The 22,373-nt window shown below is 36.1% G+C and overlaps 1 protein-coding gene across 5 annotated transcripts in view; it reads left to right on the forward strand.

Annotated features, from left to right (window-relative positions):
* LOC121884963 overlaps positions 1-22,373 on the forward strand; it is a 28,228-nt gene that overhangs the window by 605 nt on the left and 5,250 nt on the right. The window contains exons 1-11 of one of the 5 annotated variants that reach the window (XM_042394097.1): positions 327-646; positions 1,935-1,974; positions 5,377-5,445; positions 9,778-9,843; positions 11,074-11,127; positions 11,266-11,349; positions 11,547-11,661; positions 13,503-13,532; positions 13,756-13,794; positions 19,480-19,506; positions 20,075-20,095. In XM_042394097.1, the coding sequence (XP_042250031.1) occupies positions 5,413-5,445; positions 9,778-9,843; positions 11,074-11,127; positions 11,266-11,349; positions 11,547-11,661; positions 13,503-13,532; positions 13,756-13,794; positions 19,480-19,506; positions 20,075-20,095 (469 nt within the window). In that variant the 5' untranslated portion in view covers positions 327-646; positions 1,935-1,974; positions 5,377-5,412. Of the gene's footprint in view, positions 1-326; positions 647-1,483; positions 1,530-1,934; positions 1,975-5,376; positions 5,446-9,777; positions 9,844-11,073; positions 11,128-11,265; positions 11,350-11,546; positions 11,662-13,502; positions 13,533-13,755; positions 13,795-19,479; positions 19,507-20,074; positions 20,096-22,373 lie in introns of those variants that run through there. The other 4 variants (XM_042394099.1, XM_042394096.1, XM_042394098.1 and 1 more) reach the window with 4 other exon arrangements.

Consider the following 22,373-nt stretch of genomic DNA (forward strand, 5'->3'; position numbering starts at 1 on the left):
GTATTCTCCAGACCAGGAGATACCTTAAAAAAAACCTCATGCACATAGTTTATATAATGTCTTAAGTCCCAGGGGGGAGGGGGTTGATAAGGAGCGTACAGAATGCAGATGCAGATGCACCCTGACAGCAGAGACCCGGGTTTATGTTAGGTTTTACCCTGAGTCTAGACAGCAAACGTGCCGTGAGCAGCACAGCAGCAGCAGTGAGTGCTCCGTCTGTGTCTTTACACTGGAGGCGTTCAGGATAAAGCGTTGAGTGTTGGAAGCGTTCAGAGACCAATACACACGACTGTAGTGACTGTCCAGACAGCAAACATGTCAGACACGTTTTTCAAGCGCATGTCACGCGCAACAGATAGCCTACGCTCTCATTTTAATCTATGCAACTGTCTTCACCGGCTCCATGCGGGCTCGCGTCTCAGCCGCGTCTCGCGGGCGTAACCGCGACCTGAAGCGTTCATCTACGCTTCAAGTCTGTTTTCCTTCGTTTTACGTGCGTCACTGCAGTCATTTGTAGTAGGCTCTGAGCGCTTCCAACACGCGTGTGACCTACACTCAACACTGCACTGAACGCCTCACAGACACACAGACAGAGCACTCACTGCTGACATACTGCTCACAGCTGCGTTTGCTGTCTGAGCACGGGGTAAGTCATTATGGACTTTTTGTGTGATTGCTGAAAGCTTCTAACTCTTTATTCTTATTTTTCCGTCTTCCTTACGTTTTTTTTGCCGCGTTTCAACTGCTGCATACTTTGTGCCATAAAAACCATTCAAACATCAATCTGTGCAGCTTCACCTTAGATGACAAGGTTGTGTGTTCGATACCTGCTCATTGCAGTGCTCCTCATAATATTGCTCTCATGTACAAACTTGCTTTACATCTCTATCATGTACCATAAGTCAATTCCTCTCTAGCTTACTCTAACATTATTACCTAAAATGTGGATTGATATGCTTGTTAAATACATCTTTTCCCATCCTACATGGCATGTGTGAGTAGTCAAGTGGTTTATGCTCATGTCACTTCTGAACTCCTTTTAGATCCAAAGGTTGTGAGTTTGAGCCCCGTTTAGGGCAGAACTCAGTGGAGTTGAGGGATGAAGGAGTACAGGCGATGTCAATCTGCTTAATGAGACTGCTACTGATAAATTTCATGCAATTGACAGACTAAATACCAGAATCTGGCCTGGTATTGCTGTGTGACATGTTAGCTTAGTGCATAGCATGTCTGTCTTACAAACATGAGGGTGTAGGTTCAGTTCCACCCATTGCTGGTTTTAATCTTGGTAGATTTTTCAATATTCTTCAGCTTCCAGTTATGCAGTCTAAATCCGCTTTCAGCAATCACACACAATTTCTACAGAAATTGCATTTTCTAGCTCTGTATGAAACCAAGACCACGGTCTTACCCCAACCTTAACAAAGTGCTGCCAGTGCCTAAATATAACCATAAAAAGTTTAATATTGTGGTAGTTTCTAGTAGCAGATATTGTGCTGCAAAAGTTTGCTGGAAAAATATCCAACTAGGTAAATTGTCTCTAAACATTTCACTCATACATTCAGTATCAACATTTTTGCAACTTGCCAAATATGGTGCACTAATCAAAAAAAAAAAAAATTCTCATTATGTTAAGAGAAAACGTAATTCAGCCAGCATTGCGATTCTAGCCAAACATAGGCTATTTGATGTTGCAGTTTAGTTGTATATGAATGTAATTTCTAGGAGACAGGGTTATTCAGAGTCTATGGCTCTTGTGTTGTGTAGCAGGATGCTATCAGGCTCAGTGTGACCGTCTAAAGGCTAAAGGTCTCCATTTACGTAGATGGATAACAGAACAGTATTTCATCAAATTTATGCTAAACTAAGGGGTGCCATCATAAAACAAAATAATATAAAGTTCTCGCTTTTGCTTTCTGATTTTTTTCTCAAAGGACAACACAGGACAAGTGATTTACAGAGCAGATACATACGGTATGTTGTATAACACCAAAAAAATGCTTTTTAATTTCATTTTCAGATTTGGAGGATCACTATCCAAGTTTAGTGTATTTTTAGGACGTGACTTTGAGTGTCAGGGATTATTGAGAATTGAGGAGCAGTCTTATCTATCAATTATTCAGCTGGATAATTAATATAATAAAAGTAACCTGCTGCCTCCCCAAGTATCAATCAATCAATCAATCAATTTTTATTTATATAGCGCCATATCACAACAAAAGTCATCTCAGGGCACTTTTCACATAGAGGAGGTCTAGATTGTACTCTCTGGTGTGCGGCCATCTGCTTTGACTAGTTGGGTTGAGAGAGAGAAAGAAAGAGGGGGGAGGGGGAGAGGGTGGGAGACAGAATAACAATCATAACAATAATAATAACAGCAGCAATAGCAGTAGCAATAGCCACAGAGTTACATGAGAGTGCAGCTGCTGACACACAACAGACTGCTAACTCTGATTCCAGTAATAATTCAAAGAAATTAAGGGTGCTTTTGTACTTTAAGACAGTCCTGAGGGAAACTGAGGAGGTAAATACTGAAGCTGGGTTTGCTGCTAGTCACACAAAGCCAAAGCAGCGTTACCTCAAAACAGGCTTTATTAATTAATTTTCAGAATAGCCTGAGAAATCCCTGAATACATACTTGGATTTTACAAAAAACAACAACAACAAAACAATAGAGAATAAAGCTGATTCCTTAAATTTCCAACTTTCCATAATGCATAAAATTACTTTTTTATATATAATTATTTTTTGTATACAGACAGGTAACCACAAATTATCTTGACCCTTAATTTTTTTTAAATTAATGTGTCATAATTTGTGGCATTTTTTTCTTGGTGCTTTTAGTTTTGAAGTTCCTGCAGTCATTTTGTCAGCTGTCATTCACAAGTGGATGATTGTAGTTATTTTTTCTGGTTTCTTTGTAAATATTAGATCAATTTGTGTACTGGAGCATTTTGCAATCCTAGTTGGGCCTTTTACTAGTTGTTCAACTCTTGTCTTCTGGGTCATCCTCCATTCAAACCTTAAAATGTTCCACATCTTTCATACATTAGTAGTTTTATTCAATTTTTAAATCCCATTCATACTTTTTGAAACTATTCAACACAGCTGATTAAGATTTCCTAAATTTACCCACCCATTTTCCACTTTTCCAGATCATTCATACCCCTTCAGCTTTTCTTCAGAAATTGTCTTTTCTAGTTTTCTTATAATGTTCATATAGTTTTAACATGTTTTTCTGTGCCTGCCACATAGCCTTATAATCTCTATGAGCCACATGGGAATTCACTTAATTTGAATTTTTAATCACCGCCTAATAAATAATATATGAAAAATGGGAAAATCAGAGGTTTCTGTTTCAGTTCTTTCTGTCCTTCCTGCCCACCTTCTTTCCTAAAATTGGTTTGCCATGAACAAAATCGCATGACAACTTTCACGACAGTCCTGCAACTGAAAATGTGGTATTTGGTGTGAAAAGTGATCAAATGTATAAATGATGTCCCTTTATATCAATCTTCATATAAGGCAATGCATGTGCGAAATTATTTGACCGGACAGAGGGCACATGGTTAATTTGATTTATGGTCAATTTCACACATTTTTGAAATTTCATCATAGAAATCTAATTCACATGGTCTCATGGTCTCATCCAAAATCACAGAACTGTGGGAACAGTTTTCCTGATTTAAAAACAGATCATGGTGGGATTTGGACTGCTGTCAGACAAAATTTGAAAAAAAAATCACATCAGAATAAAGTTGCATTTTATTTGAGAAAAGTTATAATATGAGAATGAAGTCAGTTGTGGTTTGAAGTCACATTTGTCAGGGTGTAATTGACTTAAAGCTACGACTTCCTCACCCTACAAACTAAGCAAAAACCAAAGTGTAACTTTCTTTGATCTGCGTTTCATTGTGGTTACTTACTTAAATTACAACTCTCAGGTAGTGTCCTCACACATTTCATGCTAGACACTGAAAGGTTGTGGTGGTGATTGACTGGTTACCTCATATACTGATGACTTATCTTCTATCTCAAAAAATCAGCATATTGCTGTGATGCGGGGTGATTTTTTAAGCCTATAATAGCCTGTAAACGTCTATATTATTATTCAGCTGAATCATTTCCTCACTGCTCACAGTAGCACATGTTCTGAGGCCCACTACTGGTCCACAGCCCAGGGATTGAGAACCACTGCTTTACTGCTTAACTAAAATAACATTGAACATGACAAGCTATAGGCTGCATCCTCCTCATTTCAGCACCAGGAGCTGTCCATAGTATGATCAGGCTTAGTAACTGTTTGCTCTCCACATGGGGGTGTTAGTTATATTTTTATTTTGAATTCTACATTCAATTTTTGAAACATGTCTAGCTTGAATTTAGACCAATAAAGGAAAAATATTTCTTTTGAGGGCAAAATATTTTCACAAAAGGGCAGGTTTGGCATTTGCTGACAGCTATTGCTGACAGACTGGTAGACATTTGCTAGCCTAGCAACATTAAGGCTACAACCAACCCATCATTCACCACTTAAAACAGGCTCACTGTGTTACACAGCCATCGGAAAGTAGCTCTATTAACTGAGAACATCTCACATTGAAAATATATAAATGTTTTTTTTTTTTTTTTTTTTCAAGAATAATTTCCTGTTTTGCACATGTGCAATGTGCTGGCAAAAAGTGAAACTTGAACATTTTAAAGTTTTATTGTGAAAAGCAGGTACTGAAGTCATTAAGATTCTCACCATCATTTAAAGTTCTCTATAGTGAACATAAAGCAATTTATCATTTCCAATGTCTGTAAAGCAAAGTGTGTTTTATGGCTATTGTGTAAGTTGTACATTATGCACTGATGTGTGTACGAGCTCTGTCTTGTCCTGTCCTGTGTGCTCATGTGGTAACATGATGCCACAGTTCAGATACAGTAGTAGATTACAGGTCTAAGCAGTGCATCAAACGAGGGAGCTGCAAAGTGACTATACTGTATGTAGTGGCTGTATGTCAGTAGCGTCAGTAGTTTCCTCTCTGAAAAACGAAACTTCACCCTTGCACATTTCCTTGTCCTTAGTGTATGCTGTTGTTTTTGGCTGGGAACAGCAGTTAGTTCATGATCAACATGAGGAATTTCTGTTAATGGACAACATGTTAGGTAATTATTTGTATGCTGTATTCAGTCTTTGTTAACTCAAAGAATTTTGAAAAGGATTAGTAACAGGTGCATTATGCACAAAGATTGAAATGCTTCTTTTTTCCTTAATGGTATGTAAGCGATGCTAGTGGCATTGGTTTGGTCTTATGTGTGTGAGAAAGATGACCCAACCATACAGTGCTCTATAATACACCTTTCCTCTACTCTCTGCTTCTCCTCCCATAGTGTGAGTCTGGATGTTCACAGTGGCAGCATGACATCATGGATATTCGTGACTCCCTACTGTTTCTCCTAGTAAGTGGCACCTTTACTTGGAGCTTGGTTTATGCATGGCAACCAGCAAAAAAGTTGTCAGGGAGCTATTGCTAACTTGGACTTAAAAGAAAGTACAGTTGAATATGTCAGAGACTACACTTTCTACTCCAACAGACACTGAACCTTCTCAGGAATCAACCTTTTCCTGATCTCCCAAGAAATTGTTAGAAATGTGACACAATGTCTAATACATCCAATAGTTACCTCAGATCATAGTCCCATTCAGTTTGACTTCAGCACTGCTGCGATCTAAACAGTGGAAGGTCAATAACTCTCTATTTGAAGATACAGAAATTAAAAAGCAAATCAGTGAATACATTCATATTTATGGACACTAACCAAAAGTACATCCCTGACATTCCACTGATATGGGAAACTTTAAAATGTTGCCTTAGAAGGGAATTAATTAAAAAGCATTAAAAAGCAGCACCAAGACGAAAACAGATTAATAATAGAAATCAAGCTGTTACAAAGTTCACTGTAAAATTAATATAAGAATGAAATATGGACTGAACTGTGTAAGCTAAAAATGAAATATGATGACATTATAAGGAACAAAACTGAATATAAACTAAAGACAGCGGGAAGGCAGGAAAGTTGCTTGCTTCAAGACTTAAAAAACAGATGACTAAAAATACCATATCTTATATTAGATTACCAGATAACTCAACTACCACTGATCCAGACCAAATAAATAAAACCTTTGCTGACTTTTACGTAAATCTCTACAAGTCAGACAGTGATGATGACCCTGATTCAACACAGGAATACTTAAAGAATATTAATCTCCCCTGCTTAGCAGAGGAAGAAAAAAATGCATTGGAACAGTCAATAACTATATTTGAAATAAATAAAGCCATTCACTCATTTTTTAAGGACAAATCTTCAGGGCCTGATGGTTATAATGCAGAGTTCTACCAAGAGTTCTGTGAGGATCTATCCCTTCTACTTTTGCAGGCTTTTCAAGCATCATTCAACAATGGAAGTTTTCCACCTATATTCAGTTATTCCCACATTAATTTAATTCATAAAAAAGATAAAGATTCTGAAAAAGCCTTTGATCGAATTTAATACCTTGCAGAAAAATGAGTTTGGTAACAATTTTATGCAATCATTAGGATGATTAAGAACTAACAACGTCATTTCAAAACCTTTCATTTTACATTGAGGAATAAAACAAGGATGTCCAGCTTCAGGACTTTTATTTAATCTTATCATTGAACCATTAGGTGAGAAAATAATATCTGAAAAGAATATAGACATGAAAAATGGAAGTCAAATATAGAAAATATCACTGTATTATGATGGTGTCATCCTCTACCTGACAGATGTGGACTCCTCACTTTGTTATATCAATCAGTATGGCTCACTTTCAGTATACAAAATAAATTGGGGAAAATGTGAGTTACTGCCTCTAAACAAACACTGCAGTATCACATGTGTGCAAAATACAAAAATTAAATGGAAACCAACAGCACTAACATAGATAAATCGCACACAAATATTTAATAAAATGAAGTCAAATATAGATCGATGGTCAAATCTTACCATATGTCTGTGGGGTCAACTGAACATAGTAAATATGAACATTCTTCCTACCGTCAATTACACTCTAAGGATGTTGCCTGACACAATACAAAGACCTTGTTTGACCATTTGCATAAAACAGTCTCAACCTTTATATGGCATGGGAAAAAGGCAAGATGTTCATACCTAAGGATGTCTAACTCATACAAAAAGGTGGACTACAGCAACCCAACTTTTTTTAGTATTATCTGTCCTTTGGTTGCCAGCAAGTTAGTGAGTTATTTGATCCCTCTTTGAGCAAAGATTGGAAATGCATTGAAGAAAATATGTTACAACGCTTAAATACTGAAATATTGAAATCTCTATTTCATGAAAATATTCCCAAAAGAAAACATGCAAAGCCCAATCAAAGCTTCATTTAACATCTTAAAATCATGTATAAAGATAATTGGAATTAACACAGTTACGTCAATAAATCCACTGCTATGGCAGAATTCAAATACAACAGTAAACAAAAAGGTCATAAAATGGAATAAATGGGAAGACAATGGAATGTTGTTCCATGTTTGAGGAGTGCATTAGTAAAAGATTGGTTTAGATTTGTAAATAGGTTTGGAGGGGTTTAGAAATGGTAGGACTCACTTGTACGTTGATTTATTGTCAGAAATGTAAATCTTTTGTCTTTCTGTTTGTATTTTGTGAGTCAATAATAATGATAATAATAATAATAACAACAACAATAACAATGGTAATAATAATAATAATAATAACAACAATAATAATGTTAATAATAATGATAATAATGATAATAATGATAATAATAATAATAATAATAATAATAATAATAATAATAATAATAATAATATCAAATAATAATAATAATATCAAATAATAATAATGTTATCCAAGAAGATTCATTTTCTGGAATCTCTAATACAGCATCAATAATTGTCCTAAAAAAGATAAGGACCTTAATTTATGTGAGAGCTGGCACCCTATATCAATTTTGAATTGTGATATCAAAATCTCGGCTAAGATATTAGCAAGTAGATCAGGGGAGGTGATAACTAACCTAGTGCATCCTGACCAAGTTGGGTTCATAAGAAATTGCTTTGGTGCTGATAATATCAGGCACCCACTTAGTATAAAATGGTGCACAAGTGCCTCCCTCAGTCTGACCATAGCTTTGTCTTTAGATGCCAAGAAGGCTTTTGACAGAGTGGGGATATCTACTCAACATTTTGAATTCCTACAGATTTGGTCTCTTTTTTATCAGATGCATTAGAAGCCTATATTCAGGGACTAATGCCTCAGTTAAAACAAATGGCTGGGCAACCCTCAGTTTTAAACTCCACAGAGGGACCACACAGGGATGCCCTTTTTCCCCCTTGCTGAATAGAAAAATACATGGTGTCACTACAGCTAATGAGGTTCATAAGGTTTCCTTGTATGCAGATGATGTTGTCCTGTTTCATACCCAGTCACAACAATCAGTCAAGAGATTCTTCAGTATAATAGTGTTTCTCTTCTTTCTCGGGTTATAAAGTGAATTGCTCAAAATCAGAGGCCCTTCTTCTTTGTGAACCATATACAAAGCCAGGTCTGAGCAGTCTCAATATAGTCAAGTTTTTGCAAAATGGCCTCACTTATCTTGGCATTATATTTTCTCCTGATTTAAATAACATAATAGGAGTAAATACTACTCCAATTCCAAAAAAGAAATTGAAAAATATGTTTGAAAGATGGAAAGGTCTCAACCTTTCCCTTTGGGGCAAAATATCTGCCATAAAAAATGATGGCCATCCAATCATTATTCTACATGTTAAATACATTGCCAATTACAATGCCTGGTAATCTATACAATCAAGTTAATAAACTAACAACTAATCTTATGTGGAGAGGATAAAAATACATTTTAGGCTCACAACTCTGCAAACATCAAATGACAAAGGAGGGTTCAGCCAAATATTCAGTCGACTTTCTCTATGCACGCAGTTCTTAAGACAGATCTAGTCAATCTAAACCATCTTGGGTCAGTATTGAACAGCAATCTGTAACATCCAATCACTTAAAACATTCCCTTTTTATCAAACATCGCAGTAAGGTTTTCCCCACCCATGCTTAAGCTTTGTATACTATATTTTGAAGAAGTTACATAGCTATAATAAAGAATCTGTCACACAGTCCCCGTGGATACCAATTTGGGTTAACCCATCTCTAACAATGGGGGGAAACCTATTAGATGACACTATTTATATGGGAGGAAGATCAAAGTAGCAAAGTAGCTGATCATTATATTGATAAATATCATATGGAGATATTAACTCAGAAATCACCCCCTAAAAATGCCTTGGTGAAAGAGTTCATAAAAAGTTAATTAAAAAAGAAAAAAAGGAAAATACACACTTGTCTAGACACTTCTTAAGAGACAAAGACAAGATATTACATAGATATTGTGTAGGGAGTAGTGAATGGTTTCAGAAGTGGGAGGAATGTTTTTACATTTCTCTATTCTCTATATTGTTGTGAGAGACAATGCAAACAGTTTTCTAATTGTGAGCCATAAAAAAAGATAATTTTGCATATTAGATTTATTTAAAAAGATATATTAAAAATATTATATGCTGGTAGACTGCAAAGACTGGTTGTAGGTGTTTTGTTAGCTGGTAATATACACATTTTTATTGTATGTATTTGACCTGCTCTGACAGAATTGCCAAAAGTTTGTGATATGTGACCTCAGACTGGACTTTCAATACTGCTGTTAAATGTTTTGTCCTCTAGGTGTTCCTGAGTTTGATTAACTTGTCAAAGGAGGGTTGCGACGACTATTTCACCTTTAATTATTGGGTAGGCCTATATTTTATTTCCATATATTTTCTATATTTTATCTTATTTTAAGTTTTGAGCTTTTGCAAAGCTTCTGCACAATCAGTCACCTGTAAAATGATAACGGCAAGGAAGTGAAGAAAGAGTTACCACTGTCCTAAAAGTTGTTTCTTGTTTGCTTAAATAAACAATTACAACAGTCTCCATATCATATAAAAAGGCTTTTTCTGGTGTAAATGTTCTTACACCATGGTTCTTTAATTTAATTGTTAAGTTGTTGTTCTATTCAAAATTTTTATAACCTCTTAAATTTCACCTCTTGGAATGTGGAAGTACCTTTGCTGTACCAGGGGCCAGTTGCACCAGCAGTTCGTAAATTGAAATAGCCTAGCTGTAATGTAAGTGTTTACTAAATGGAGATCTACACATCACTACATTAAAATACGTTGCACCACACTAACTAGTTGTTATTTAGAGACTAGTTGTTACTAAATATTTACACCTACAAACTGCCAATGGGAACTGTTGCATTAGCTAGCTGAATAAACCAACTGGCTAATGTTAACCGGCTAATATATGACACATTTTGATTAAGATTAGATTAAGAGGTTATCTTAATTGGATATTTCCCTCTCACTGTAAATAGCATGAATACTACTAAGATTACAATTGATTCTAAAACACATATGTAGCTATAAATAAAAATAATAATTACACTCAAAAAGGATTGGCAGTTAAGTTTATGTTTATATGTTGCAGTTATAGTTTATATGTTTTGGATCCTAAAACTGTCATTTTTTGTTATGTCACAGATTATGATGCTACAGTGACAATGCAACTGATTTACACATTACTAATGTTTACTACATAAACATTTCTTAAGTTTTCATGGTGCAACCTGATTTAGTAAATCACTAGGTTGACACTAGTCAGTACTCATGAAGAACTTAAGAAAGACTTTACACACAAGATTTATGATTTACGAACAGCTGGTGCAACCCAGTCAAGGTCACTTAATGTTAATGGTAATGAAACTGTCACAGAATAGACCTCCACAGGATATCATGATGAAGACTGAAAGATTTTTGTAACAACAGTTACAGTAACTACATGCATATGAAGGATACAGTGAAAACTGCAACAAAGTATTACATGACCATATCATTCATTGCCATTGGAAACATAATAATAATTATAGGTGAACAACTAACAATATCTTCTGATTTTTGTTCACTTCTCTTTTTCACACAGAAAAATAATTTTACAATTGGTATGATCACCCTCGCAACAACTAACAATTCCAAGGTAGGCTAACTTGCTGTGGACAGAAATTAATTTTGTTGAGATTCTCTGTAAACCCAGTATGTGTAAATTGATATTGCTTAATAGGGACTGACTGAGTTACATTTCATTTAGTGTAAGTATGTTGTGTTTCTTGTACAGGATGTAGTGGAATGTACACTGGATACATATTGTAAAAACAAACCTGACACATGCTTTGTGCTACTTGACTGCTTTAAGGATATGGTGAGTCAGCCATTTTCTACCATTCGATGTCTGGGTTTTTTTTAGTTTGTGGAAAGTCTGTGTCTTTCCTTCTTACTAAAGAATGCTTGCTCTGTGTGTGTGTGTGTGTGTGTGTGTGTGTTTTAATACCTAGAATGAGTTGCAATATCATTTTTCATGCTTAACTGATTATTCTGTTGTTTCTTTTTCCACCTTAGAACCAAACAGAAAAGTGCAGTCCCCCATTGGGAAAATCTGAGAATGTCACCATCCATACCTATCATTTTATGTGTATGGTATACAAAAAGGCTAATGTCAGCCTTTCTGCAGAAGGTAAGACTCATGTACAATCAATTGTGGCAGGTGAATTTTTTTCTGTATGAAGCTACAGGCATTTATTGTCTCTACTTACACACACATATGCAATCTCGTGTTCAGCGACTAGTCAAAACAATCACAAAATCTTGTAGTAAGAGTTCCATTTCTGAAATCCATCTGACCACCCACCTCTTCTCTATCCATCCAGCAGCATCTGCCTGTGTAAAGACCCCTCCAGGCATGTTTTAAGACATGCCTGGAGGATAATATGCTTTGAAGGATAATATGTGTCTATTATGGTTTTTCCACAAACAATTTACAATTACCTCTTTAAAATCCTCAAAATGACATCTACTCAAAATTACCTCTTTTTCCAAGTAGTAAAAAACACATTTTTTGAGTGGGCAGAACTTAAATGTATTATTTCATCCTTTTTCTGATGCTATAGAGAGTTAAACTTTTCTGTCATTGTTCAACTTCACTCAGCTTTTGAGCTTCACCACACTATCTGCTAATTTAAGAGTAACTTAACACCCACTGAAAATCAATTTTCTTGATTTGACTAACCTCCGGTGGTTTAACTTCTCAGCTCGCTGCAGTGTATTGGTGTACTCATGGACACCTTGACAGTATGCAGCAAGCAGTGTTGAGTTGGGAAAACAGAAAAGGCACAGAGGTGAAACAGGCTTGAAACTTTCAACCAGAGAGGGCAACAAGTCCTTTTCAGCCTGCTGTTAAGTTACTGTTTAAGCTGATCTTGCTGTCTTTTTGTTGACTCCTCTTCTTCAATTGCATTGCCATCTATTGGACTGGATAGTGGAGTTATGAATGTAAATGTCAAATATCAGGCCAAGTAATAATATAATTGCTACAATTCTTACGTTTATCTCTCAATGTCCGACATACACTCAATATGTGTAATCACTCAGTAATTGTTTCAATGGATTTGGGGTGCAGAAAACTTTTTCTTGAGATCAGGGTAACCCAGTGTTAAACAAGTGTGTATTGTATGCCCGAGATGGTGCCTTTGCAAGTGCAAACACAATTTAGATTTTCAGTTTTTAACTTTTACTTCGGAAACATTTTAGACAATCAATCTCCATCCGTTTTTACAACATGTTCTGGTTGTCACAGTGGCATGCATGCAGGTGGACCCAAGTGCAGACAGTGGAGACAGGCAGGGATGATTCAGTGAGTTTTCTGTCAAAAAAGAAGATTCAAAGCTTCACTGGCAAGCATGCAGGTGCAGATATGATACAGGTTCAGGAAAAAGTGAGCAGGAGCTGGAAACAGAGATAGAGAGCAATGCAGAAGACGGGATGAGAGAGTGTGGCTGCAGAGAGGGACTGAGGAGTAGATTGTACTGCTAGTACTAGTACACTAGTACTAGTACTGCTAGTACTAGTGTCAGTACTATTACTGCTAATACTAATATGAACTAATTCACTATCAGTATCACTACTAACACTATAATTATTCCTGATACTACAATCACTGTTTTTATTGCTGCTGCTAGTAGGTCTACAAGCAAAGCAACTACCACCATGCTGAAGATGTTGAGCCCCAAAATTGATCTTTTTTGTCGTTTTTAAAACTGATACTCACCCGAAGCTTTATTGTGGTCTGAAACAAATGCTTGATAATTGTGGTGTATTGCTCAAATAAAATTGGCAGAAACAAAATTCTACATTTGGTGTCAAAGGATGACCGAGCCCAACATCCTGTATTTTAAATTTAGCTCAGACTGTGTTTACTGTGTTCACAATTGCAATAAAATCATCACCGGGACTGAATATTAAATTTGTGCTTGTTCAAATTTGTTCACATTTCTTAATGTAGCTTTTCTTTATTTCTAGTATCTGAGTTCTGCAGTATTACAAATTATGGTGAGTATGTTTGCTGTGTTTGGAGATGTGTGTATGTCTGTGTCTATGCTATTGTGTCTGTTTGCCTGTATTTCTGTTTGAGTGCTGGCACAAAAAAACACACCTTCAGCTTGTCCTGTTATCAGCTATTCATTTTTACAGTATAAATTTTAGATATTTTACATTATATTGCTTTAATGTAAATTTACATTCTCTGATGTTATATGGATCTAATCTCTTTCAGAGACGGTATGCCAGTTCTTTGCAGAAACAACAAAAAGTGGTAAGTAACATACTTATTCATAAATGCATAAATGCCTTCATAAAAGCTTTTTAGTTCCACTGATTAAAAAAATCACCACGTAAAAGCATGTTGATGTTTCATTTTAGAGAGTCTCAGTATTCTTGTTGTCTCTCCATCCTGATACATACTGTATCATGTATATGTTTAGTTACTATAACTGCTGGAGATTTGGAACACATCTGAACATGTTTTCTGCATGAGCCAGTTGCATTGTTTGGCTGACACTTTTTTTTCATAATTTTTTTCTCATTATTGTTGCCTACTTAGTTTTTGTTTTTGTTATTTGATGAGGCACCAGGTTTTTATGGACAATGTTAAAATTAAATTTAACTATGAAGAATCAATATCCTGAACTCTCTCTGGAGGAGGTTGGGGTGATGTAACTGAGTGAGAAAGGCTGATGATTATGAGTATGAAGTGATGAAAGAACTGTTCAGAGTCTGGTTCTACTCTGACTTTATGAAGGCGAAAACATACTCAAAACTACATAGAGGACCATATGTTTTGCCTTCTTTGTCCTGTTAAATGATAGCAAAGTTACAATGTTGTGCATTTGTTTAAATTTTTGTTTAAAATATTCCCAAATTAACTAAAATTATCAACAGAATGTGAAGAAATAACAGTTTTGATGTTATGTCACAGACCTATATGTATTGTGTTGCAGAGATATCTACTGAAGTTAGCATGCTAACCAGCTAGCTCCTGCCTGTACCGTCTCATAATACCACTTTGTACCACAGGGGTGATAGCGAGTCACTGTAGCGTCCAGTCTGCCCTCAGTCCAACATGAGAGGAAGAAGTGTAGCGCTGCCCAGTAATTGTGCAGCCAGGCTGAATGCTGTTGAAATTTTCACTATAGGACTGTTAAGATGTCAAAAGTCAAAGTCAAGGTTTGTTTATTTAAAGTGTAAAGTCACACCAGCGTGTCTCAATGCACTTAACAGCAGTAAAACAATATTAAAAGAATTGAGGAGGGACAACACAAAAAATAAATAAGTAAATAAATTACAGGAAAATCTAAAGAGGATCCAATATACAGAAAACCATCTGAAAGTAGTGAATCGTGTGACTCACGTTATCACATCACTTCCAGTGATTGCAGGAATGCAGATTTTAGCGAGACAGTCTAGCTATTCTACAGCCTCACAGACACACCCAAATGCTTAGAGCAATACAGAAGGTGCACAAAACACAGATGAGTTTCATACAGACATTAAAGGTGCAATACACGGCATTCAGCCACCAGACACCGCACCAGCAGACTGGCTTGAGGGAAAAGACTACGCCAATGGTGCTCAATCAGGTCATATGATTGCGAGAATAAGTATGTTTTGAGTCTAGATTTGAAGATTTCAACCAGCCATGGCACACATTCACTGTAAGCAGTAGGCTTTACACTATATTCAGTGAGTGATAATGGTGGTGAGGTGTTGTGTGTCTGTGGGAGTGGCGGGTGAGGGTGTTGTGGAATGCTGCCCCCTATTTGTTTGGATCAGGTGGCCAGTTTTTACACATTAAACCTTTAATCAGCAATTACAGTGGAATATTGTTTTCAGTGCAAATTTTGGTATAAATATTCCATTAAGGGTACAGTAAACTTGATTTAGAATCTTGCCTCCTCCATGTTTGTACACTGTACAAATGATTTGAAGTTACAGAACACATTGATGGAGTATAATACACAAAAGGAATTATAATTTAACAGCATCATGAATGACAAAACAACCGCTCGATTTCACTCACTGTGTATCTTATTTGCATTATAAAGAGAGTGAGATGAGATAATTTCACAATTTGACAAGCTGATTAGGGTTAGATTGTTTTGTATCCAGTTCTGGATGAAATTCGTGCTGTAAACAAACATCCTTTTTCTTTTCTCTCTGTCACTTAAATGAGCTCCTTGAAAGTTTTATGGGTTTAAATCCAGCTAAATGCACGTTTATTCTGTAATAGTACTTTCAACACTTGATAGAAGTTGGCATGTCTATGGAAGATTCAAAATGCCAAAATAAAAACAAATTAAAGAAAATAGAGGAAATAACATAATGTTACATGCATTTCCTTTTTATGTATGCATTTATTGTGTCATAATTAAATGGAAAACATATTAAAAGGACAGTATTTAGCTTTTTATCTTTAATAATTGAAGACCATACTGCTGTCATTATTTTTCCTGAGGATGTGCAATTCTTTTTGAGATGGAGAGGCATTGTTCATGCCAAAATGAAACAGACATCTGTCCAATCTCAGCCCAAAGGAAATGCCTTTCTTCTCTGTGACGAAACACTGCTTGATTTAAAACTGAACAAGGAACACAGAAATAAATAAAAAATAACAAACAAAAAATGTTTTTGACAACCTTTTTTCATGATGAAAACAAGATGTATTGCATTTTTTTTCAGTGAATACAAACTAAACGATAACATGAAAACACTGACACAAAACTAGATTAGAACGTCTTTTGTTTTTGTTGACACCAACAAACACCAACAAAAATCCAGCTTGAAATTTTACTACATTTTTGTCCAAACTAACTAGACTATGTACTGAATCAAAATCAGCTGTCGAAATTAAGACTGGAGATCAGCTGACAGTGATCAGCGGCATTTCCAAGAGCTGATGGTAATTAACACCTATTTAGTTGCCAGTTGTGATATCTATAACTAATCCCACCTGTGTTGATTCTATAAATTGCCAGAACACATGCTGAAGAAGGGCATCTTGCCCAAAACGTCCGTGTGGCAATTTAAAAAAAAGTAAACTAGGTGTGCTGTCCTAGCCTTTCTAATTCATTTTCACCTGTTAAGTTATACATTTTCTATTTCAAGTTTCCTGTACCTTTAACTATTGCCCAGTTCTACAAATATTTCTGCTTCTTCTCACTGTTATATTAAAACTGCTATTACTTTTGGTGCCTACAAAGCCCTTTTACTGAGTTGCCTGAAATTTTAGATCGAACATCACCAACAACAACAACACCACAAACAACAACAACAACAACACCACCACCACCAACAACAACAACAACAACAACTACAACAACAACAACACTGCCACAAACAACAATAGCACTCCAGCCTACAAGAACACCTCAGCCACCAACAACAACAACACTCCCACCACAACCAACTACAACATCACCACCACCACCACCACCAACAACAACAACAACAACAACTCCTGGAAGCATAGGTAATCTATATTAATGGCTCTTTGTTTGATTATGTTTCCATGGCTATGGAAAATACTTATAAGGTGTTTATTAAAATCATTTATCAGGAACAGTGTTGGGCAGTTACTGTAATATTATTACTTTCCCCAGTAATGAGTAGTATAAGGGATTACAGTTACTAATCCAAGTAACGCTGCGTTACTGTGTTGCCAGAAGGCGATTTGTTTTTTGTCCTAGGTACCTAGGTAAGCTATCTAGGGCAGGTCATGTTGGCTACTAGCCAATAAGCTAAACAAAGGATGGAGGATGAGGGAGAGGGAGAGAGGAATACTTTCACCAGCTGGAAGTATTGTCATTATTTTTGAGTTTGTCTTAGTCAAAGATGTCCATTTTCAACCAAGAAAAATACAACATCTAATATATTGAAGCATCTGATACAGCAACACAACAATGGAACACTTGAAAAAAACACCAGCACTGACAGGGAGGCCTCTACTGCCAGTGATGTGAGCACTCTGGCTAAACAACAGAAACTGGATTTCGGAGCAAAACACGGTGGTGAAGGGACGTTAAGTGGACAAGATCTGAAGAAGCTCGTCACTGGGTATATCATAGAGGAGATGAAACCTATTTCCACAGTTGACTCATCCTCATTTTGGCACATTATAGAGAAAATACCCATGAAGAGCAATGTCAAGCTGCCATAGAGAAAGACATTTGCTGGCTACTTCGAAAGAATATGTGGTGATTCCATCACCAGCATTTACATGATGTACAACACTCCAACCCCATGTACCAGCGGCTTTGTTGTTTAGGAGGTTTGGTGCTCACCCCTAGAAGGAACACTGTCATCTGACAATCATTTCACTTCTGAACATTAGGACCTTGCTTAATATGCCAAGGCAGAGATAACAAAACAAGAAGCTCGAAATTATATCAGCCTAAATGTGGTGTTATGCAACATTTCATGTTTTGTAAAACCATTAAATGCTCCTTGCTGCTCTTATGACAGAATATGCAGAAAAAAATTAGTTAAAAAGTCAGGACAGACTGTTGCTTTTTTTTTTTTTTTTTTTTAATGTATAAATAGCCTATATAAATATACTGCATCCCATCAGGTTTGAGAGGCTGCAAGTAGTGAAAGTAATAGAGTAATATAATGAGTAACGTAACTAATTATTTCTGATACCAAGTAATAAGTAAATTAATATTATTACTTTTTAAAGGAGTAATGAGTAAAAAGTAACTTATTACACTTCCTGAGTAACTTGCCCAACACTGATCAGGAAATATCAAAATTAGCTCCTGTCAAAAGTTTAACCACCGTTCTGAGTCAGAGTAGAAAATTACAGGTAACTCAAACAAAAACATATAAACTAAAATATGTATATAAGACTACAGTACATTAGTAGTTCATGTAACTTGCTGGTGTAAATAACCTAATTATTATCAATCAAACCTTAAACAATAAAATACAAATTACACACAGAATCATTTTTCTGCTGTTAGAGTGATAATGCAGTCTAACATGTAGAAAATATAGATATAGAAAATAATGAACTTGATAGATAATGACAGATATCAGTGTTTTTGTGATGCTCATCCTGTTTTTTGGCAGATTTCTGCTTTGGGAGGTGGTTCATGCTGTACATCTTGTAATTTGTTACTACTCCATATTGCCTTGTACTAACAGACAACAAACAAATCAAACAATCAGTTGCAGCTGCCTGGGCCTTGCCTTTTTTGGTATTGCATGCAGTGACTGAAAATTGTGCAAGAATTGTTGTTTTCTTCTCTTTCTTTCTCTTTCTTCTCTTTTCTTTGCTTCATGTGATTTTTTTTCTTTTATGATAATATTTCTGTAAAAATGATTCCTTGGTCCACATCCGATGTTTAGATGTTATTTTTTATCCCTAACTTTTATTCTGCATTCATTGTTTGTTTTCTTTGGGGGGAGGGAGAGGTTGCAGTGCATCACAGCAAGCTGTAAACACAACATTGATATATTATTCCCATAGCAACTTGCTATTGTGAATGTGTTAGCAAACAGTTTCAGGGTTTACACATCCAGCAGCCATAGAATAACATTAACATTAAGTTGTTTCTGGTGTTGTGTTTCTGGCAACTTGTGAGTCTAAGTCTGGTATTTCATCTCATTTTAGGTCTGTTTGGATCTCCACTAACTCTTGAGAAAAAATATCTGTCTCTTTAGCTGCTAAATGCTCCACTGCTTTAACCAGCTAGCTGCTAACTTTATCTGCGGTTTGGTGCTAGGCAGGTAGTGTGGGGTTCTCAAACAGTAAAGAAAAAACAGTGGTAATCCTTGGTGGTTAATTTGGTCAGAATTAAGTCATGTAGCCGAATGTGTTTTTCTCCTCTGTGCATTATAACAACAGGGAATACATTGAAAACAATGATTAAACAGTAGTTTCTTTGTCTTACACTGTAAATTTGCAATTTACTTATTTGTTTAATTTGTTATCTTTCCATAGAGAAACAGGCTGCTCAAAACTCTGATGGTAAGTTATTTTCATTTTTATTCCATCATTAAAATTTTCAAATTTAATTTGTAGGTATTTCAGGCAGATAGAGTTGCTCTGCAAGCAGAAATAATCTTGACTGGTTGAGCTAAACCACACCACCATACAAACAGCTACAGTATGTGGGCCAAAATCCCCACTTTTGATGACAAAGTGTCCAATTAATTGAAATACTGATTGCATGTTTACTCAGTTTCTATGATAATATTTCACCAGTGAAAATATTTATTTTCTTGGATCAGAATAAGTTTAGGTAACGTGTGTTTTTTTAGTTCGTACTATTATTGCACTGTTATATGTTTTAATTGTAACCTGTTGAAGGGACTGCAAATGAAAATTAGCTATAAGCTAACTCTGGTATAATACATCAAACGGTAACATTTATGTTTAACACTGCACATGGTCCCAATAACTAAATAAGACTAGCTGTCTCTCTTCTATGTGCATTATAACTAGAGGGAATACATTGAAAGGAGTAGTGAAACAACAGTATCCTTGACATTTTTACTGACATGAGTTTTTTTTGTTGTTTTTTTTTTTCATCTAGCTGTGGATAAAGCATGTCCAGGTAAGCTTTTCAGTTCTATCATTACAGTTTGCAGATTTGGGTTGAAACAAATATTAGAGGCAGAGATGTCCAAGAAGATTTTCTAGAGGGACATCCAAGAAAGTCAATATTTAGATTTTTTTAAATTCTGACTGAACTAATATTTAAAATATTGCTGGTTAGTTTTTAAATTGAAAAAGGCAACAATTAATTGACATGGTTTCTACAGGTTATGACTGAAGTGCATTATATTCAACAAAGAAACAAAAAATTAGAGACCTTATCTTGTAACTATATCCTCAGTATGTCATAATTATGACATACAATCTCATAATTAAAAGATAACAGGTGTTACATCATATTCTGTGAGGACACATTCCAAAATGGTTCTATTTTGGAGTATTTGGATACGGTCCCAAATTTTGATAGCTTGGATTCATTTCACATGCATGACCTGAATCCATGAAGCATCCTGTACTGTTAGCTGCTCCTGAACGAACAGAGCAACTTCGAGCATGTCAGAGCAGGTCTTGCTCCCAATATCTCAAACCAAGTGGATATCTTTCAAAGTTATTGTGTTTTTAATACAAAATTAACTCTTTAGGCCCTATCTTACGCCTGGCGCAGTCTCTTTGCTATTTTAGGACCGACGCAGTTGTCGTTTTCCCATCCAGCGCCCACGTTGTTAAAACAGCAATGGCACTTGCGCCCATCAGTGCACCCATGGGCGTGTTGGTCTAAAAGTAAGGTGTGGTCAGGCGCATTGTCGGTGCATTGCTATCTTGAGGCAGCAGAGAGCGATTGTGCTATTGATCAACAAAAACCTAGTCTAAAGTCAATGACGCAGTGTTTCACCGTTATTTTAAGGGCACATTATCAAGACAGTAATGTGCGCCTACACAGGCGGGTGTACAACATACACTCTGCCTGTTTCACACACAGGACACGCAGCAGCGCACAAACATGCAAAAGGTAACAAATAAAAGGATTACAATGTGAAAGATTATTATTGTGTATATTAATATATTTTTAAAAATACATGTCATAATGCTTAGTCATAATATTTATCAGAATTAACTAATCACAGTAATGATGGATTAAATTGTTTAATTATTTGACCAAATCATGGCAATACATGTAGGTATTTCAACAGGCGGACAACAATGGATCAAATACAGATCGACTTTCCTGCTGCATCAATACATGATGACATGAGGAACACATGAGGAAATAAATCTGCACAGCTTCTAGCTGCTGCCAGCAGCCAGATGAGAACCTTGGAGAGCTGATCAAGTCCTGATAACTGTGTTGATGATTCTTTACATGATTAAAAATAATGATTTAATTTTTGAACAATATTTAACAAATATTCTTTAACATTTTTGAGAGTACAGTGATCAGGTTTCCATACTTTCAGCAATTAAAACCCTGCTGATTTGACCTGTTACTCCATGACTGAACAAAACGATTTTAAAGAAACCAAAGCTGTAATTAAAAAAATAAACCTTTTCAAAAACCAAATGAAGATAACTTTGCAACAAATTAATGAACAGGATCTTAAACTGGTGGTCTGTGGCTGACCACGGGAGGGTCCAGGAGCAGCAGTGTGCTCGTTATGGATCGTGCGCTTTCACTTTGCACACAAGCAGATCTGTTTCCTCTGCAGAGAAGCACTCCTTCTTACTACTTGGCAAATGCGCCATCATAATATCAATCTGCCAAGGTGCAAGTGCACTTGGCTCTTAAAGGGAATGGGAGATGACACTGTGATTGGTTTATTGCATGTTACGCGGAAAACACACCCATGATTAATTAGGAGACTAAAGACAACTCCTTTGAACCATGCGCCTGGCGCATTGACCATTTTTCCGCCATTGAAATAGCAAAAGTGGATTTGGACACACCCTTAATGCAATTGCGCCATGTGCTTCAGACCGTGCGCTTTAGATCGTTAAAATAGGGCCCTTTGTGTTTCCCTGTTAAACTGCAGTGGAAAGATATTAACAAAAGGAGGGTTAAAAGAGGTATTCTAGCAATCAGAGATGTAAATGTAAGACTTCAATGTGATGTAGAGATAATCAGTCATTGATTTAAATAGTATTATACAAAACTATACAGAACAGAGAGCAAAGCTAGTAAAGGAGATGGATGACGTCTTTGAGCATTTCGATCTGCCCTCTGTCAGTGAGATAGATAAAGCGGTGGATGCCCCCTTAACACAGTCAGATATTGAAACTGCAATTGTGAAAATAGCCTCTGGGAAAACTCCAGGTGAGAATGGATTTGGTGCAGAATTTTA

This window comes from Thunnus maccoyii, chromosome 18, assembly GCF_910596095.1.
Source record: "Thunnus maccoyii chromosome 18, fThuMac1.1, whole genome shotgun sequence".
In the NCBI taxonomy this organism is placed as follows: domain Eukaryota; kingdom Metazoa; phylum Chordata; class Actinopteri; order Scombriformes; family Scombridae; genus Thunnus; species Thunnus maccoyii.